The sequence below is a fragment of the Bos javanicus genome, chromosome 25, assembly GCF_032452875.1.
Source record: "Bos javanicus breed banteng chromosome 25, ARS-OSU_banteng_1.0, whole genome shotgun sequence".
NCBI lineage: Eukaryota > Metazoa > Chordata > Mammalia > Artiodactyla > Bovidae > Bos > Bos javanicus.
Genome location: NC_083892.1, coordinates 19,864,028 through 19,885,255, shown reverse-complemented (window position 1 = coordinate 19,885,255; position 21,228 = coordinate 19,864,028). Strand labels below are relative to the sequence as shown.

At 46.7% G+C, this 21,228-nt stretch overlaps 1 protein-coding gene across 3 annotated transcripts in view; it reads right to left on the bottom strand.

The window, feature by feature from the left end:
* Positions 1-20,899, bottom strand: part of EEF2K (eukaryotic elongation factor 2 kinase) — a 71,651-nt gene extending 50,752 nt beyond the window's left edge. For 2 of the 3 annotated variants that reach the window (XM_061401387.1, XM_061401388.1), the window contains exons 1-2: positions 20,810-20,899; positions 2,395-2,710 (exon numbers count right to left, since the gene is read on the bottom strand). In XM_061401387.1, coding sequence (XP_061257371.1) covers positions 2,395-2,634 — 240 coding nt within the window. In that variant the 5' untranslated portion in view covers positions 2,635-2,710; positions 20,810-20,899. The remainder of the gene's footprint in view (positions 1-2,394; positions 2,711-20,809) is intronic. The other variant, XM_061401389.1, reaches the window with a different exon arrangement.
* Positions 20,900-21,228: the final 329 nt, after the last annotated feature.

Genomic DNA, 21,228 nt, shown 5'->3' with positions numbered 1-21,228 from the left:
TTATTACAAACAATATTGCAAAACACATCTTTGAATATGTAAACCTCAACACTTGCACAAATATTTCATTGCTTGTTCTCAACTGAGGGTGGTATCCTCTCATGTGGCCTTAGCAAATGTACGTTGGGGAACATTCTGGGTCATCATAATAAATAGGGAGGAATATAACATAACGAATAGGCGGGAATCTGACATTTAGTGAGCTGGGATGAGACATGCTGAAAGTCCTACAATATAAGGGACAGTCCCACCAAATAAACAATTGTCCCCACCTGAAACTAACAGTCTCTGTTTACTATAACTCTGACATATAAATACCTTCTACTTTAATAATGATTGTCAAATGGCCCACAGAGGTTTCTGTTTTATGTAAACACCATCTATCTGTCCTCTGATGAGACAGCACCCACAGTAAAGTGAGTTTAGCACTCATCCATCTCTTCACTGATTCCAAATAAAGCACCTACTATGTGCATGGCACTAGGGATGAGTGATGAGCAGGCCACAGGATCCTGCCCTCGTGAAGCTCCGTTCCTAAGCCAGACCTATAGACAAATAGGTCTGGATTTGCTGGATCACTCACCTGTGTTTCCTTTAAAGGATTCACCAGACTGAGTTTTGGGGTCACACTGTCTGAGACCCTCCAGCTCTTGGGCCCACAGGCAGCTGCTGTGGGTACAGCCCTTCTGAGGGGTCTGCCCCACTAGGAGGCCAACAGGATCCCGCTTCTCTGGAAGCAGCCCCCTGTTCTGCGATCCCCACCCCCACCCCATGCACTGGGCAAGAGGTGACTGGACCAGAGACAGCGGACGCCTGACTCAGGCCGGACCGAACAGGTTTTCTCCTCCCGCAGCTGAAATGGAAGAGGGTCAAATCCATCTTTGCATGTGGCTCTGTCTGAAATAAAGGGACCCTTGGGGATCCATTTTCCTACCATGTAGACTGAGGGGCAGAGAAGAATCAAAAATAGACAAGGAGATGGAGGAAGGAGCCAGAGAGGCAGTCCTGTGGCCTTCCAGGCTCCTGGATCTGTCCTCAGAGACCAGATATCGCTTCTGCCCCTCGGTCTCAAGAAATACTTCTTGACTGTTAGAACAGATTTCCTCTTTTTCCCCCTTGAGCTGGTTTCTGCTTCACAAGCCGCTCTGGCACCTGGATTCCCTTGCACATGGTTCAGGAGCTGCAGGGATCAGGGTTTCCGTGCGCCTCCCTGACTCACGCAAACGGACCGGGGGCCAGGCTGCTCTCCTGTCTTCCCACGCAGCCCTCTGTGGGTGGAGTGTGTGTTTCAGAAGCTGCCTTAGGACAGGAAGGCAGGGCAAGCCGCAACCTGACCCTTCAGGGGGCCCCCAACCTCAGAGGGGACCGACAGGCCTATTTCTGGAGCTGCCTGCCCCTGAGAGACTTAAGCTAGAACTCTGGCCTGAAAGGAAAAAGTATCCAACTGTCTGAGAGCTAAGATTATTAATTTTCTAAAAACAGATTAATTCTGCAATTAGAGAAGAACGACTCCAATTTCAAATCCCAAAGTGGTAATCGGCCTTCTGCTCACAGTACGAACTGATACTTATTGTTTGTGAGGATTAAAAAAGGATAACAGTATTGCAGTTTTAACTTTTTCACCACCACAATTGTATAACAATTGTATTGTTATACAATAATGTTTGTATAACATTATTATACAAAAGTCCAATAATGTTTGCCTTCCTCCTTTATCTCTATAAGCAGCTTTGCCAGGGTATGAACACAAATTCCTAATAAAATAAGCACCCTATTCCTCAATCCAACCTATGGATCGAATCCATCCTCTGCTTAGGATGTCCAACCCTAAGCAGAGACTCTTTTGACCACAACCAACATAAAAAACTACATTTAACCCCCTATCTCTGGACCCACATACACACACACAGGGAGGAAATAAAAATACTTAACAACCCTTATGTCATGAGAACCTGGTTAACAACCAATTTGGTCACTGCGCATGTGTGTGTAAAGGCATGTATACATGTCCCTAAAATATTATCACGACTGTCAGAGCTGATATTTTTTTCCCTCTCTCTTCCCTCTCCAATATTTTCTACTCTGTTCTATTCTGGGTCTTAAAAAACTGGCCAAGGTTCCCACAACCCACACTAATGGGCCCAGTGCAGATACTGGTAAAACACTGCTGGAAAGGAATGAAACTTGTATTGAAACAATGATTCAACGATTGAAACAAACAAAAAACTTGTATTGAAATCTTCCCACTTAACAGACACTGCCTCAGATCTAGAATTTAGAGCACTGGCAAGAGTCTGGAAACGACCTCAGCCAGCGACCCCAACTCTCCAATCCTTACGGCAGGTGAGCTGGGGCTCACCTGGGGTGGAGAGGGTGGCACCAGGGACCACTCACCTTGAAATGGAAGGAGCCAGCCGGGGACCCGCTGGAGCCGTAGCGCTCGCTTTTTGCTAGGTTGCTGTGGCAGTTATTAACCTTGAAGTTGACATTCTGGTGTGCCCCGGGGTCATCAGTGATGGAGCAGATGAAGTAACCCTCCTCATCATCGTCGCTGTCTGTGTCTGAATCACCAGCCCGGGAGGCTGGGCCGCCATCCACGCCTTCCAGGCGGAAGATGAGGTCTTCCTCGGCCATGGTCCTGGGGCACCCGTCTTACCCGAGGGCCGGGCGGCACAGCCAGAGTTACAGGGCAGATGCAGAGCTGAGGGTCCTGCGAGAGAGGCCAGAGAAAGGGGGGTGCTGGGGCCCAGGGGCTGAGAGGTCGCTGGGCACCTCATCCCAAATACCACTGGCACAGAAGGAGCCGTCACCCTCAGACAGAAAACGACAGCTAGCAGGGGAGACACTTGGCAGGCAGCAGCGAGGAGCGTTTTAAAGGTACACACACCCCTCCACCCAGTAATTCCACTTTGAAGCGCTCAGAGCTTCAAACAGAAAATAAATGCTTCTTAAGTCACAAGGCTGAGCTTTTCAGAACATAAATTACATCAAACCATTTTTCTGCCTAACACCCTGCAGCAGCTTCTCTTCACATTCTTAACAAAACCCAAATGCCTTTTAAGGCTACAAGGCCTGTGTTGGGCTGGCCCCTGTCCACTTCCCCTCCAGCCTTGGTGGCTCTCCCAGCCCATGGGCTTTTTCTTTTGTTCTGTGAGTACTGGGCGCCCATTCCCATCTCAGGGCCTGGGTACTTGCTGTCCCCTGTGCCTGGAAAACCTTCCCAATCTCCCCATGTGGGTCTTTCTCATCATTTGGATCCCAGTTCAAAAGTCACCTTTTCAGAGACATCTTTTCTGATTCAACTCAAAGAACCCCTCTCAAACGCACATCCAGTACTCTCAACTACATCACCCCATTCTATTTTCTTCACAGAGATTTCCCCAAGCTGAAATCCTCTTATTTACTTCTTTATCATCTGTAGCCCTGGTGCCTTAAATAGTGCCTGGCACAGAGCAGGCCCTCGGCACACGTCCCTGGAACGGATGAGTGGTCTGAAGAAGTGTTCTCCACAGCATAATTAGTAACAGCAAAAAAAGGGAAGAGCCCACAGTGACCATCAATGGAGGCCTGTTACATAAACTAGTTTTTCTACACCATGGAATACTATGTAACTGTTACCAAGAAAAAGGAATATAGATATACAAAGATGTCCAAAGACTGTCAAGAAAGAGTTCAGCCACACTGTAGGATACAAAAACCAACAGTATTTCTATGCACTAGCAATGAAAACTCAAAAATGAAATCAAGAAAACAATTTCATCTATAATAGCATCAAAAAGAATAAAAAACTTGGCTAGGGAATTCCTTGGCAGTCCAGTGGTTAGGACCCCATGCTTCCATGGCAGGAGGCATGGTTTGTTTTGATCCCTGGTCAAGGAACTAAGATTCCAGAAGGCACTCAGCCAAAAAATTAAACAAAAAAATCTGACAAACAAAATAAGTACAGGACTTGAACAGTGAAAAACAAAACACGTCAGAGAAATGAAAAGACTGAAGTAAGTGTAAAGACACCCTGTGTTCATAGATCAGAAAATTTAACATAGCTAAGTTTGAAATACTCCCCAAATTGATCTACGAATTCAACCCAATCACTATCAAAATTCCAGTGCCTTTATTGAATAACAGACTGGTCTTAAAAGTTCATATGGAAATTCATGGGGCCCAGAACAACCAAAAGAATCTTGTAAAAGTTGCAAGAATCATACTTTCTGAATTCAAAGCTAAAGCTAAAGTAATTAAGACAGTAGTGGCAAAAGGACAGACACAGAGATCAACGGAATAGAATTTAGAGTCCAAAAATGAACATTTACAGCCAACTGATTTTTGAAAGGGGTGCTAAGATAATTCAATGGGGGAAGAATTATCTATCCATTAGGACTTTTTTCATTTTTGCTACACCATGTGGCACGTGGGATCTAAGTTTCCCAATCAGCAGTAGAACCCACATCCCATACGTTGTAAGCAGAGAGTCTTGACGACCGGACCATCAGGGACATCCCAAGAATAATCTTTTCAGCAAATGGTGACAGACCAAGTGAATATACACATGCAAAAGGACGAAGCTGAACTCCTTCCTTACCTTATACAGATTAACTCAAAATGGATCAAAGGCTTAAATATAAGAGCCGAAACTCTGGGAAGAAAACACAGGAGAAAATCTTTGCAAAGCTGAGTTAGGCAAAGCCTTAGGATACTAGAATTACAAGCAACAAAAGAATAGATATGTTGGACATCATCAAAATTAAAAACGTTTGTGCTTCAGTGGACAGCACCAAGAGAGCGGAGGGACAGCTCACATATTGGAAAAAAAATTTTGGAAATCGTATGTCTGATATGGGACTATGACTCATACTATTGTTGTTGAGTCGCTAAGTTGTGTCCAACTCCTTTGCAACTCCACAGACTGTAGCCTGCCAGGCTCCTCTGCCCATGGAATTTTCCAGACAAGAATACTGGAGAAGGTTGCCATTTCCTTCTCTAGGGGATCTTCCCGACTCAGGTATTAAACCCCGTGTCTCCTGCAATGCAGACGGATTCTTTACCACTGAGCCACCTGGGAAGCACCAGGACTCACACTACTTAACGATAAAAGAAAAATAACCCAAATAAAAATGGGCAAAAGAGTTGAATACACATTTCTCTAAAGAAAATACACATGGCCAATAAACACATGAAAAGATGCTCAACATCATTAGCCATTAGGGAAATACAAATAAAAGTCACACGCAGTAGGACAGTCCAGTGGTTAGGCCTCCACACTTCCACTGGAGGGGGCAAGGGTTCAGTTGTTGGTCAAGGAATGAGATCTCACAAACTGTACGGTGCAGTCAAAAAAAAATTTTTTTTAATGGAAATTGACAAGTTTTGATGAGGATGTGGAGAAACTGGAAACCCTCACACACTGTTAATGGGAATGTAAAATATTGCAGTCACTTTAGAAAACAGTCTGGCAATTTCTAAAAAAGTTAAAACACAGAATTACCACGTGCTCCAGCAATTATGTTGGCTAAGTTGCTCATGCACGACTCTTTGCACCTTACGGATTACAGCCGGCCAGGCTCCTCTGTCCATGGGATTTTCCAGGCAAGAATACTGGAATGGGTTGCCATCCCCTGCTCCTGGGGATCTTCCTGGCCCAGGGATCAAACTCATGTCTCCTGCATTGGCAGGAAGGTTCTTTAGCACCACGTGGGAAGCCCTCCAGCAACTATACTCCAAGGTATAATATACACAAGAGAAATGAAAACAGGTCCACAACAAACACTTGTGACATCTGTTTCACAGCAGTATTATACAAAATAGCCAAAACGGAAAACTACCCAAATACCCATTAACTGATGAACAGATAAATAAAATGTGGTCTATCTATACAACAGAACCCTATTCAGCCAGGAAAAGGAATGAAGCACTGATGATACTAAGTGAAAGAAGACACTTCAAAAAAAGACGATAAATTGAATGATTCCATTTACAGAAAAATTCCAGAGAAGGCAAATCTATAAGAAAGTGGTCGCCCAAGGATGGGAGAGGGGAGAGTTGGAAGGAAATGGGGAACAATCTCAAAAGGGTTTCTTTTGCATTGATGAAAATGTTCTAAAATAGATTGTGTTGGTTGCATCACTCTAAATAGATTTAAAACCACTGAACTGTATACTGTAAATAGGTGGGCGGGAAGGTTTGTGAATTATATTTCAATAAAACTAAAAGTTAAAAAAAGAAAAAAAATAAGATAGACAAAAAAAACCATTAAATTTAAAAATCAAGTTGCAGAAGAGCAGTTACATTATGGTGAGCCTATCCGTGCTAAAAGAAAAGGTACATTTGTAGCTCTGTTAAAACTTCCCTGAAGGGCCCATAAGAGCATTACCAGCACTGGGATGGGCAGTGGGACCAGGAGCTGGGGGTGGAGGAAAGTTTTTAACATTTTGTACACTCCTATACTGAAAGATGATGCTGTGAAAGTGCTGCACTCAATATGCCAGCAAATTTGGAAAACTCAGCAGTGGCCACAGACTGGAAAAGGTCAGTTTTCATTCCAATCCCAAAGAAAGGCAATGCCAAAGAATGCTCAAACTACTGTACAATTGCACTCATCTCACACACTAGTAAAGTAATGCTTAAAATTCTCCAAGCCAGGCTTCAGCAATACGTGAACCGTGAACTTCCTGATGTTCAAGCTGGTTTTAGAAAAGGCAGAGGAACCAGAGATCAAATTGCCAACATCCGCTGGATCATGGAAAAAGCAAGAGAGTTCCAGAAAAACATCTGCTTCTGCTTTATTGACTATGCCAAAGCCTTTGACTGTGTGGATCACAATAAACTGTGGAAAATTCTGAAAGAGATGGGAATACCAGACCACGTGATCTGCCTCTTGAGAAATTTGTATGCAGGTCAGGAAGCAACAGTTAGAACTGGACATGGAACAAGAGACTGGATCCAAATAGGAAAAGGAGTTCATCAAGGCTGTATATTGTCACCCTGTTTATTTAACTTATATGCAGAGTACATCATGAGAAACGTTGGACTGGAAGAAACACAAACTGGAATCAAGGTTGCCGGAAGAAATATCAATAACCTCAGATATGCAGATGACACTACCCTTATGGCAGAAAGTGAGGAGGAACTCAAAAGCCTCTTGATGAAAGTGAAAGTGGAGAGTGAAAAAGTTGGCTTAAAGCTCAACATTCAGAAAACGAAGATCATGGCATCCGGTCCCATCACTTCATGGGAAATAGATGGGGAAACAGTGGAAACAGTGTCAGACTTTATTTTTCTGGGCTCCAAAATCACTGCAGATGGTGACTGCAGCCATGAAATTAAAAGACGCTTACTCCTTGGAAGGAAAGTTATGACCAACCTAGATAGCATATTCAAAAGCAGAGACATTACTTTGCCAACAAAGGTTCATCTAGTCAAGGCTATGATTTTTCCTGTGGTCATGTATGGATGTGAGAGTTGGACTGTGAAGAAGGCTGAGCGCTGAAGAATTGATGCTTTTGAACTGTGGTGTTGGAGAAGACTCTTGAGAGTCCCTTGGACTGCAAGGAGATCCAACCAGTCCATTCTGAAGGAGATCAGCCCTGGGATTTCTTTGGAAGAAATGATGCTAAAGTTGAAACTCCAGTACTTTGGCCACCTCATGCGAAGAGTTGACTCATTGGAAAAGACTCTGATGCTGGGAGGGATTGGGGGCAAGAGGAGAAGGGGATGACAGAGGATGAGATGGCTGGATGGCATCACTGACTTGATGGACGTGAGTCTGAGTGAACTCCGGGAGTTGGTGATGGACAGGGAGGCCTGGCGTGCTGCGGTTCATGGGGTCGCAAAGAGTCGGACACACTGAGCGACTGATCTGATCTGATCTGATACTGTTTTAACTTTTTATAAAGCTGGGTTGCTTTCAATATAAAATAATAAATAAGTGAAAGACAAAAAAATTTTTTTAGATCAAGTCAGTAATTCCAGTTCTTCTTAACAGCTCTTTCCATTAGCAGGCAGGCTTATTGACCTCAGGCTTCAGCACTTTTTCTTTCTTTTTTTTAAAAAAGAGGCTTACTTAAATTTATTTTTATTCATTTATTTTTTGGCTGCACCGCACTGCACCTGTGATCTCAGTTCCCTAAGGAGGGATCAGACCTGTGCCCCCTGCCATGGAAGCACAGATTTTTAACCACTGGATTGCCAGGGAAGTTCCCTTCAGCACTTTCTTGACAGTCATGACAGAAAGAAATATATTTATATTCTAACCCAGTGCGTACCTATAAAATGTAAGTTAAAATGTCAGGAAACTGTACTTAGCCTTACTCTGTACAATGCACTCTGCTATTTTCTATTCTTCTTGTTTTGCTCTTTTCTTTCTTTTTTACTCTTTATCCTTAACGCACCACCCACACAGATTTCTCAACTCAGTTTGAAAATTGCTGCTCTGGGTGTCAACTGCCGAGTCTGTCTCTGACCCTCTGGGCAAGACAGTCACCGCCTGGATCCGATGCCAGAGCCACCTGATCCTGCTTGTTACCAAAATCGTCCCCAGGCCCTGTGCCCGCTTCTCTCCACCCTCGGCCGCTCCCAGCCCCAAGGCCTACTCTGCCCTGGTCAGCCCTTGGCCACGGTCCCTGCTGACCAAGACAGATGGTTGCCTGGGGCTGCACCCAGCCAGGCCACTGGCCTCTGGGGCCACACCCGTGCCAGGGGAGGAGCCGGAACCACAGCTTCAGCTTCAGACCGCCGGGCAGTGTAGCCCAGCGGTTAAGAGCCTGGGCTCAGAAGCCAGGCTGCCAAGGGTGCAAATTCCAGCTGTGCTGCTGGCGACCTGGACTACGTTAGTTCATCTCACTAACTCCCCCATCCACGAGGGCAGCTGAGTGGGAATGGCCAGACCGAGGTTCCACGGTAGCTCACAGGGGAATTCGGACCAGCACCCCAGCCCTCGGCCACGTTCCACCGCTGATCTGACCTTTTCCCCAGTCCTGGGAAACAAAATGAGCTGCAGACAAGCAGCTGTGACCCTGGCAGGCACTTGATAACGGATTCCAGAACTGAGCGAGGGGGGTCTGTTTTAAGGCTGTTCGGTAATCATAAATTTGCTCTTAAGGCAGCTGTGGCAATGCCTGCTAACTGCCCCCCAACAGCTCTTCTCTCCTTCTTAATATCAGAACCATGGCTTTTCAGCCAAGCATGTGGCCGCTCAAAGTCTACATTTCCCAGATTCCTTTGTAATTAGGGGTGACCATGTCACCAAGTTCTGGCCAAGGGGATATGAGCAGAAGGGCTGTATGCAACTTTAGGGAAGGGTTTTTAAATTTTATTTTATTCAAGTACGGTTGATTTACAATGTTCTGTTAATTTCTGCTGCACAGCAAAGTGATTCAGTTATACATAAAAATTCTTTTTCATATTCTTGTCACAGGATATTGAATATAGTTCCCTGTGCTACATAGAAAGACTTGCCTGGTGGTCCAGGGGGGTTAAGACTCTGCATTCCCAAGGCAGAGGGCCTAGATCAGGGAACAAGATCCATACGCCATAACTAAGACCCAGCACAGCCAGATAAATAAATACATAAATTTTTTTTTTTTAAATTAAGAGAAACTATCACAACATTGTTAATCGGCTATATCCCAACACAAAATAAAAAGTTAAAAATAAACAAACAAATACAAATTTTAAGAGAGGAAGTATACCTTTCTGCTCTCTCTCCTTCCTGCTGGCTGGAATGCAGGTATGATAGCTGGAGCCCAAGCAGCTAAATTTATCCATGAGAAGGAAGCCATGCTGAGGATGACAGAGTCATGAAATACAGAGAGCCTGGAACAGCATAATCTTATATCATGGGGAGCATAATTATCCTGGACTCACAATCTTCAGAGTTTGCTATCTAAACTTATGTATCATATTATAGTTTTCTTTTTTTTCTGCAAGTGGCTAATTCTATCTGGTCCAGGAGCCCCTTCTCTTCCCTGTCATAAAAAGTCATATCATATCTCTTATGACAAACTGATGCCTGGGGAGGTCAGCCTGGGAAAACTGTGGTCTCAGTCCAGAGTCCTAACGTGGTAGCTGCTTCCACATCTGCCCATAAAGACTGAGCCCCTGGAGGATGTTGGATTCCCGTAAACAAGCAAGGAGCCCTCACTGGCCCATAACTCAGCCCCACGATGCCTGTTTCAACACCTACCCTCCTAGGAATCTCCATCAAACCTGGGCTTTGTTTGGCCCACAAAGGGCTTCTGTGTGAGCAGAGAGACAGACCAGGAGCAGAACCTCGGTTCCCAAGATATCAGGATTCTCAAGAAGCTCTCCTCTGCCCTCACTCAGACATCCACATCTTTCCTTCCTAGACCGTGACATATCCTGGGAAAATACTTCTATGGAGAGGCAGCTGAGCAGAGCTCTGAGTCAGGCCTGAGTTCAAGTCCCAACTCTGCCACTTCTTAGCTGTGTGACCTTACCTCTTGGCCTCAGGGTTCTCACTGTAACCTGGGGTGCAGAGTTGCACTCACCCCTCTGACTTGACCGTGCTAGCACAGAGCAAGCATTAGGGCTATAATTACCATCATCATTTTTATTACCATCACTAAACAGAGCCGAGTCCTGGGTCCCAGCCACACTGGTGGCCTGGATGCCTGGTTAGCAGCCAGGCCAAGCTTCTTCAGGGGGCCTCAGGGAGCAGGCTATCTAAGGCTCTGACCGCCGAACCACTGCTCACTGTGTCCTGCCATAAAGGGCTTCTCTGGCAGCCACAGGGGAGGAAATGATGACTGCAATGCCTAGGTCAAGTCCTGTAGGCCAGGCCACAGTGACACCGGCCCTCCCTGGGGCTCCCCTCACCCCCTGGAGCTGACTTCCTGCTGTAGAAATGAGCTGGAATCTCCCACCTACCACTCCTGGGAGCCAGCACCCCAGAGCCAACATGGGCCATGCTGAGCTGCCAGGATACCCACTAGTACATGCCCAACACAGCAGAACTCACCAGTCCTTAACTGAACCACAGTGGACCGGGTGACTTGTGGGTCACCTCATGTCATACACCTGTTTCTGTTTGGGGATCTGCTTGTCCCCAGCTCTCAGGTCATGTGGATGGGGTTGGAGATTCAGCCCCAGGTAACGGGGTATGTCACATGACCCTGCTAAGCCCATCGCAGCGTGCAAGTACTGCTCAAAGTGACTGATTCAGGGATGGGCATGTGACTCAAGTCAAACCACTATGGCCCAATCCCAGGTAAGTCTGGGGCTTTCGCTTGAGCAACTAGAAGAGATCAGTCATTTCCTGCAGCATATTAATCCGAGACAAGGGCTGAGGTCATCAGAGAGCATCTGGTTGACATTTGGTGAAGCTGACATTTGGTGAAGAGCAGAACAAGAGATGTAGAGAAAAATGAATAGTGATGATACCATTTGAGATCCTGAATCCAAACATGCTTGAAGCCAAACTCCCTGCCTGGACTTCTGAACGATATGACACAATAAACCCTTGCCCTCTGGGGCATGTGGGGGCCAATCTGGCTGAGTACACATAGGTCTTGTGTCATCTGCAACATGAAAAATCCAAAACCTAACCAGGACTTAGGGTCACAGTATGTTATGTACACATAATTTTAAAAAATCTTTCATTAAAGCACTGGAGAAGGAAATGGCAATCCACTCCAGTATTCTTGCCTGGAAAATTTCATGGAAAGAGGAACCTGAAGGGCTACAGTCCACGGGGTTGCGAAGAGTTGGACATAACCGAGCACACACACAGCTTAAAACGCAGGGTTAAAAACAACACCCCTTTCCTATGAGGGCCACTGTGTATGAGCACACAGGTTAGGTATGCTCAACTCTAGTGAACAACCTGTGCAGCAGTACATGGGCAGCTCTCCTTCCCACCTCCGGGGCAGCCACTTCCAATTTTCTAGACGTGACTCTTGGTAGATAACACTATATCTCTAAGTAATATGCTTTCTCTGTTATTTCTTTTCTTAATTTTAATCATTTATTTTTGGCTTCACTGGGTCTTCGTTGCTGTGCATGGGCTTTCTCCAGTTGCAGCATGTGGGTTTCTCATTGCGGTGGCTTCTCTGGGTGCAGAGCACAGGTTCTATGGCACATGGACTTCAGTGGTTGTGGGGCACAGGATTAATTACCCTGTGGCATCTTCCCCATCCAGGGATCGAACCTGTGTGCCCTGCCTGAGCAGGCAGATTCTTAACCACTGGATCACTAGGGAAGTCCTCTCTGTTATTTGTTATCTATCGATTTTCTGATATGACAAATGAAACTGTAGTTCCACTTTCCCTCATTACTTCTCTCCTCCATTCCGCCACTCCCAGACTGGTAGGTCTTATGCTACTTCCTTTAGATACCATGCCAAGAACTCTCTTTTTTAAAATTATTATGAGTATAGTTGATTTACAATATTGTGTTAGTTGCAGGTACATAGCCAAGTGATTCAGTTGTACATATATATTCTTTTTCAGATTCCTTTCCATTATAGGTTATCACAAGATACTGAATGTAGTTTCCTGTGCTACACACTAAATCCCTGTTGTTTAGCTAGTTTATATATAGTAGGGTATATCTGTTAATCCTAAAACCCTAATTTATCCCTTCCTTCCCTTTCCTCTTTGCTAAGTGTGTTTTCTATGTGAGCTTATTTCTGTTTTGTAAATAAGTTCATTATTATCTTTATTTTAGATTCAACCTATAAGTGATCTCATATCATATTTGTCTTGCTCTGTCTGACTTACTTCACTTAGTATGATGATCTCTAGTTCTATCCAGGAACTCTCTGTCTTATCCCACCAACCAGAAGGAACGATGGGTTTCTCATGAGTTCATCTTACCTGAGACAGATGTGGTTTTTATGCTGCAAATGAGTGATAAGAAAGCAGAAGAGGCCTTTGCTCCCATTGGCCACAAAAATGCACAATGTTTACTGAACTCAGACAGACAAGTAACACATGTGGACAGCTTGCTGTGTCCAAGGCACCATGCTAAGCTCTCAATGTGGACTCTCCCTTCTGGCAATGACAGGTGACACTGGGCAGAGAAATGACTGCCCATCTCCGACAGGGCCACTCCAGGGAGGGAAACTGAGCAGACCCAGGCTGCCCTGGACTGCTCCTGGCTTGTTCCAAGGATGTCCTGGGCTCTAGATTGAGTTCTCAGTTTCCTTCAAACAAGAAACAGAAACTTATCTTGGTGCATTCCTGTGTTCACTGCAGCGTTATTCACAATAGCCAAGGTATGGAAACATACCTAGGTGTCTGACACATGAATGGACAAAGAAAATGTGGTATATCTATTTGTTGTTGTTGTTCAGTCATTAAGTCATACCTGGCTCTTTGCAACCCCACGGACTGCAGCATGTCAGGCCTCCCTGTCCCTCACTAGCTCCTGGAGTTTGCCTAAGTTCATGTATTATGTACACAATGGGATATTACTCAGTCTTAAAAAAGAAGGAAATCCTGTCATTTGCAATAACATGGATAACCAGGAGGACATTATGTTAAGTGAAACAAGCCAGACACACAAAAATATTGTATGATCTCACTTACACGTGGAGTCTGTAAAAAGCCAAACTCAGAGAAGCGGAGAGTAGAGTGGTGGTTGCCAGGGGCTGGGGATGGGGTGGAGGAAATGGAGAGAGAATGCCAAGGAGTACAAAGTTTCAGTTATACGATGAATTGAGGCCTGGAGATCTAGTGTACAGCCTGGTGACTATAGGTAATAATACTGAACTGTGTACTTGAAATTTGCTTAAGAGAGTAAATCTTAACTGTTGTCACACACACACACACAAAACCAAAATAAAACGAATGGTAACTATATGAGATTATGGATGCATTAATTAGGTTGATTGTGGTAACCATTTCACAAATATATGTATATCAATTCATCACATTGTATACCTTAAATATGTACAATTGTTATTTGTTAATTATACCTCATAAAGCTGGTGAAAAGGCACATAGGGTGCTCAACATCACTAATTGTTGGAGTGTGTGTGCTTAGTCACTCAGTCGTGTCCAACCCTTTGCAACCCTATGGACTGTAGCCCACCAGGCTCCTCTGCCCATGGGATTCTCCAGGCAAGAATACTGGAGTGGGTTGCCATGCCGTCTTTCAGGGGATCTTCCCAACCCAGGGATGAACTCGCGTCTGCCAGGTCTCCTACACTGCAGGAGGATTCTTTACCCACTGAGCTACCTGAGAAGCCCAATCGCTGGAGAAACGCAAATAAAAACAACGAGGGACTTTTCCAGTGGTCCAGTGGATAAGAATCCACCTCCAATGCGGGGAACGTGGGTTTGATCCCCCGTCAGAGAACCAAGATCCCACGTGCCACAGGGCAACACAGCTCACCAGCCACAACCAAGACCCAACACAGACAAATACATAAATAAATACATTTTTTAAAACCCATGATGAGATACCACCTCACACCTGTCAGGAGCGCTATCATCAAAAAGCCTACAGATAAAAATGTTGGCAAGGATGTGGATAAAAGGTCCACTTTTGTGTGGGAATTTAATTGGTGAAGCCACCAAATACAAATTTGTAAGTATGTAACACAGTATAGGCTGTATAAATATGGAATATAGTATAAAAGCTAAAAATGGAACTGTAATAGGATCTAGCAATTCCACTCCTGGGTATATATCCAAAAAAAAAAAGAAAACAATTCAAAAAGATACAAGGATCCAATGTTCAACATTCAAAGCAGCACTGTTTACAACAGCCTAGATATGGAAGCAACCTGTGTCCATCAACAGATGAACTGATAAATAAGATGGTGTGTGTGTGTGTGTGTGTGTGTGTGGTGGTGCTGGTTTAGTTTCTAAGTCAAGTCCAATTCTTGTGATTCCATGGATTGTAGCCCACCAGGCTCCTCTGTCCAGAGGATTTTCCAGGCAAGCATACTGGAGTGGGTTGCCACTTCCTTCTCCTGGGAATCTTTTCCACCCAGGGATCAAACCCAGGTCTCCTGCATGGCAGGTGGATTCTTTACTACTGAGCTATCAGGGAAGCCTATATAAATATATAAAAACATACCATATATACATACATATATACAATGGAATATTACCCAATATTTACTTTTTGGTAAAAGTAAGGAAATTCTGCTATTTGCAATAATGTGGATGGACCTAGATATTATTATGCTTAGTGAACAAGTCAGAGAATACTGTATGTTAGCACTTATTTGTGGAATCTAAAAATATAACAAATGAATGTTTATAGCAAAACAGAAACAGACTCACAGACACAGAAAACATAGCGGGGAGAGGGTTAAAATGGAGAGGCACGTTAAAAGATCCAGACTACTATGTATAAACTAGAGAAACAACAAGGATATATTTACAGCACAGGGAATTATAGCCATTATCCTATAATAACTTTCAATAGAGTATAGTCTATAAAAAACATTCAATTACTAGGCTGTACACTTTAAACTAATACTGTAAATCAACTATACTTCAATTTTAAAATAGTTGGAAAAAAAACAAAGCCCAGTGTTGTACCCAAGACCCTGCATTCTGCAGTCACTGGACCCAGCTTGAATGCTGGCTCCCCAGCTGGGAGCCCGAAGTGCTCATCAAATGCCTTTCCAGGCTGCATTTCATTTATTTGCTGGGGGTGGGGATGATAACAAAAGTGTCGTATCAGGAGTTACTAAGTCAAGCCTCCAGCTAAAAATTCAGGTCAGTGTCTACCGTATCCCCGGCATACGGGTGGTATTCATAAATAAACATTTATTAAAACCATCTCAAGAAAGAATACAGTTCATGTCAGAATGCCGGAGTAAAAGGACTGATTTACAGATGTCTCCACCCAAGAACCACTCACTATTCATGACCAAGTCCTCATGTCCCTGCCCCTGCACCTGAAGGACCCTCTTTCTGGAATGCCTCTCCCAACTGCTGCCAAATCCTTCTGTTCCCTTCAAAATCCAGCTCAAATTTTTACCCCCTTGAGAAAGACTTCTCTGGGTTTCCATTATATCCAGAAACCCAAAAGTCTATGTGGTGGGCAGACTAATGCCCCCCTCCAACAAAGATATCCACACCCTAATTTCCAAAGCCTGCAAATATACTCCCTTATGTGGCAAAATCAACTTTGCAGGTAGGACTAAATGAAGGGTCTTGAGATGAAAGATTATCTGGGATCATCAAGTGAGTCTTTATAAAAAGGAGGCAGGAGTCAGAGCAAGAGACGTGACAATGAAAAAGGAGTCATAGAGAAAGATTTGAAGATGCTACGCAGCTGGCCTGGAAGACAGGCGAAGGGACGAGAGGGGAAGTTATGCCATGCGGGAGGCCTGTAGAAGCTGGAAAAGGCAGAGAAACAGATTTTCCCTGCAGCCTCCAGACAGAACATAGCCCTGCTTTTGAACTTGACTACCCTGGCTTTTGAATTTCTCACCTCCAGAACCATAAGGAAAGAAATCTGTTGTTTTAAGGCACTAAATCTGTGGCAATTTGTTACAATAGCAACAGGAAACAAATACAGTCTAGACAGTAGGGCAATTTTGCCCTCACAGGGGATACTTGGCAATGACTGGAGACACCTCTGGCTGTCACAAGATAGCTCCCACAACAAAGAGCTATCCAGCCAAACTGTCAATAGTCCTGAGGCTGAGAAACCCCGCTCTAGAATGACTCTGGTGGCATTCCAAGGAGATGTTCCCATCCACCTTCCCTCCTCTTCTCTTTTAAAAACACATCTCCATGCATACCAGAAAGAGACAGAGAAATCAGCTTACTCACTGACAAGAGCAGCAACCCACAGCTGAACCCAGGAAGACAAGTCAACATTCACTCTGCTAAGGCTCATAAAAACATCACTGCAGTTCACTGTGCTTCGTTCATATGAAGCCATTATGATTCAAAGGTTATTGTTTTAAAAACCAAAAATATGCCTTTTAGAATACAAAGCACAATATTGTAGGTATAGCTTCAATGAACAGAACGCACAAGAGGGCCTGAATTTTAATTTTTAATTATTTGCACCCTTCTCATGTTCCCAGGACACTCTGTACTCTTGGTGGCTCAGACCAGAGAGACAGCGTGTCTCACTTCTCAGGGCAACTCTGTGTTTACATAGCCTCTCGGTGCCCAGACCATGTGAGTGTCTGGAACAAAAGGGGCCGTGTCTTAGTCCTTCTAGTTCCTAGCCCAGAGTACAATGTCTGGCACACACGAGGTTCCCTAGAAATGCAGAGTGCATGAACGAATGAGTAACTGGAGAAAAGTGCGCCATTTCTGCAGATATAATGGGCATTGTAGGCATGGAGGAACAGAGACACTATCAGGTTACAATTACAAGGCATCTAGGAGTTACTTAGCCAGGAGACACAGCTGAGTATGTGGGAAAACCTGAGTGGGAAAGCCTGGATCACCGGGAGGCCCTCAAAAAGCAGCCAAGACCAGGACTGGGCCCAACAAGCTTTGGAGATGAATGGATCTGGGTTCAAGTCCAGGCTATGCCACTACTAACCGAGTGCAGTTGGGCAAATTACCTAACCTCTCTGAAACTCGGCTTTCTCATCTGCATAATTCACTCATCTATCAAGGTGGGGCAGTGTGAGCAAGGTGGAGAAGAGGTGAGAGAGCTGGTCTGTGGCACAGAAGCCAGCTGTCCACTGTGTTTTGCGCACCCCTGCCCAAATCCTTTTGCATCTAGGTGAGGCCAGGGGGCTACATGTGAGCCGGTGGAATGTGGACAGAAGTAACTTGCGCTGCAATCAGGCCCATCCCATCCCTGAGGCCCGTTTTCGGCACCCCGGTCAGCCTCCCCTGCACTGCATTCCTGTCCTGAGACACGTAGCCCAGAACAGAGTCACAGCTTTCCAGCACACGCACAAAGCTCCTGCTCCATCACTCCTCTCAGCCCCCTGGAGAGCAAGGGTTCCCCGCTCCCTGGGCTCACCCACACGGTGCCATCTGTTTGGCACACGGCCTAGCCTGCTCTCCCTACCCATCCCCGAGCCAATTCTGCTCATCCCTCAGGTCTCAGGTTAGATAGATGTCACCTCCTCCAGGAAGCCTCGCTGGAGCTCCAGGAGTTTGGCACCATTAGCTTCATCCTACAGATGAGGAAACTGAGGAACAGAGAGGTGAACTGACTTGCCCCAAATCATGCGGCTAGAAGGCAGGGGAGGGGGGTTTGCAGCCAGTGCAGATCCATCCAGGGTTTCGCTCAGCCCTGACTTGCTAAACCACTTTTAAACTGTGATTCCTGGGACAATTAGCAGGTCCCACTTTGTGCTTGTCACACGTGCAAATTCTGGGGCCCCCTCCCAGTCCTACTCAAGTAAACTCTGGGGGTGGGCCCGGCAAGCCATGTTTAAACAATTCCTCCAGGTGATGTGGATATGCACCGAAATTCAAGAACCACTGACCCAGAGACATGTTCTCAGTTGAGCCTCCTGCATTTTGGCCACTCCCTGTGGAATCCTTGTGAGGTCTAGAAAGTGTCCCAGCTGGAGAACTGAACATTGTCTGCCCTCTGATTTTCTAGCCATCTGAAATGCTCCTCTGGGTGTTCCACAACCCTGGGTCTTTGGGGAACAAGAGACTGTCTTCTCCTTTATCATCAAGCCTGTTAGTGACTCACTTCTTCCTTTGTTTGAAGCCTGCTTCTTGTGCCCATGAGCCTTGGTGGCAGGAGTATAATTCAGCAACACTTGAAGGGCCAAGCCACTTTTATCCTACAGTGAGCACTACAGCCACTTTCTTCTAGAACATTCTCAGTTCACTGGGGTTACATCTGCAGCTTCTTGATCAGCAGAACTGATCTCCCCAGCACAAAAATGTTTATTTTTAAATCAGTCCAGCAAGCCACTATTACATTGAATGCGGTCCTGGTCATCAATACTTCCTGTATCAGCTTTAAGAATCAGACCAGAAAGAGTAAATCTTAAGAGAATGAGCCTGAACAAATCCAAGTTTCTGCTGTGACCCTCAGCTTTCTTCCACATTGCTCTGTGTCCTGGCACCTGGATGTCAACCCTGCCAAAGACTGGACCAGATTTCTTTGGGGAATCTGATCAGTGTGAGAAAAAGGGCCTAAAGACACCCTCCCCTGTGGAACACCAGATCACCTGGAGGGAAAAGCCACAACCAAGAAGCCCCTCTCATACCCACAGACTTTTCATAGGGCTTCCTGGAGCCCCAGTTTCTTCAGCAGATAGTCACAGACCACCAGAGAGGTCAAAGGAGAGCTCCCGTCAATCAGAGGCCCAGCCTCCTTCCAGGCTGTGGCTCTGCCCTCCACCAGGCCCTCACAGTCCTCTCAACTCTGCGGGTAAATGGGAGAATGGGGGAGGTTTTTAGGGTCCAGCCTTTGGGGAGACACACACTATTTCTGCTCACATTCCAACAAGCCAAAACTTAGTCATGTGGCCCAACAAATTGTAAGGGAGCCCACGAAATGCAACCAGGATGATATCCTAGGAAGAAGAGGACATGGTGACCAACAGCCATCTCTGCCACATAAAACATTAAAAATGTTTAAAGATCACATCAGTGATACATCCTTAGTCAGCCAGAAAGTACTGTCCTGTCACCCAAAGCACGCACACACACATGCACACACACACACACAAAACCCTGCTGCAAATCACAGAATGTACGCAAGTGATCATATGTAAACAGATCATTTCAAGGGATCCTCAGACCCTGACTTCCTCTCTCCCCACCCCCTACAAAAGATAATTTGGGACAGCAGCCCACATCCCTTCTTGAAGAAGAATAGGAGAGGAGCTGGGATGGCAATCCCAACCATCATGTTACCCCTGAAATCCCAGTAGCTTTATTGTATTTGTTGAATAAATGCCTGGAGTGAAAAATGAAAGGTGCTGTGGAGGCCAGGGAGAAGGACAGCTAGGAAACTCTAAATCCCACTTTCTCCCACAGGCATCCTTTCCATCACCACCTCCAGGAAGCCTTCCCCAATGACCCACCAAAAGACCTCTCCACTCCCCACGCCACACACACGGCATTATCAGCTCCCACCTGCTTGCTCTGTATTCCTTCACTTAGCCCACCTTGCTCATTAGTACCTGCTGTTAAGATTATCCTGGGCCTCAATTTCCTTCCCTGTAAAATCAGAGGGGTAGACAATTTCCTGGTTGAGCGGCCCCCAGGCAGCAGCTTCCAGGGCAGAGGACCCAGAAGTCAGGCTCCCACAGAACTTCCCCTCCGGCAGACCAGCCACCCTCCTCCCAGCAGCCCATGTGTCTCACCCGGGGCGCAGCTGGGCGGGTTCCCCGCAACCCCCGAGGCCGGCGCAGCGGATCTAGGCCGGGACTCATCCGGGGAGGCCCCCGCCCCGCCACTCCGCATACTAATGCCCGGCCCCTTGGCGCACTTGTCCACTGGGCCTGCCAACACCCGAAACTCTCGCAGTCAACAGTGCAGCAAGGGTGCGTCGACACTGTCCTTGAGGTTCCTGGAACTGGGGCCTCTTGTTTGGGGGCCCAGGTAGGGGATGAGGCTTCGGGCCCCGCGGGAAAGGAAGGCAGCCCTCCCCCACCTCTGCGGGCACCGAGGCGCCCCAGACGGAGGCCCCCAAGCTGCCTCCCCTACACCATCGAGTGCCAAGTATTTTCCCAACGGGCTCTGCCGTTAATCGGCACGACGCTCCCATTTTACAGAAGCAAACAGTGAAAGCCGAAGAGCTGAACCCTCACATTCTCCTTCCGCCTCGAGCCCCGCTTTTAAGCACCGGACCCTGAGCGCTCCAGGCGCCGGCGGCACCGGGGCGCGGAGGTTTGCAGCGCCGGATCCCGGCCCCCTTGACCAACCGCGGCCCCACCTACCTGCCTCGGGCGGACCGGCGCGGCAGCCGCTGCCCACGGCCGCGAGGATCCAGAGGAGCTGGCAGAGGCTCGTGGCCCGGTGCTCCAGGGTGCAGGGCGGGCGGGCCCCCCGAAAATGCCGGGGAGCGGCGAGCCGGGCGCGCGGGCCGGCGCTCCGGGGAGGCGGCGGTGGCCGCAGGAACGATCCCGGGGCGCGAGGGGTGCGCGGAGCCGCTGGAATGACCCCGGGGCGCTAGGGGAGCGTTCCGAGGGCGACCATCAGCGGAGCTGGGGCAGCTGCAGCGGCAGCGCGGCTTGCGGGAGGCGGATCCCCACACTGGCAGAGCTGGGGCTGGGGCCGGAGGCGGCGGGCCGGGGCGGGGCCGCGGCGCTCACGTGGCCGCCCCCAGTGGCCGCCCGGACTCCTTCTGCCGCCGCGT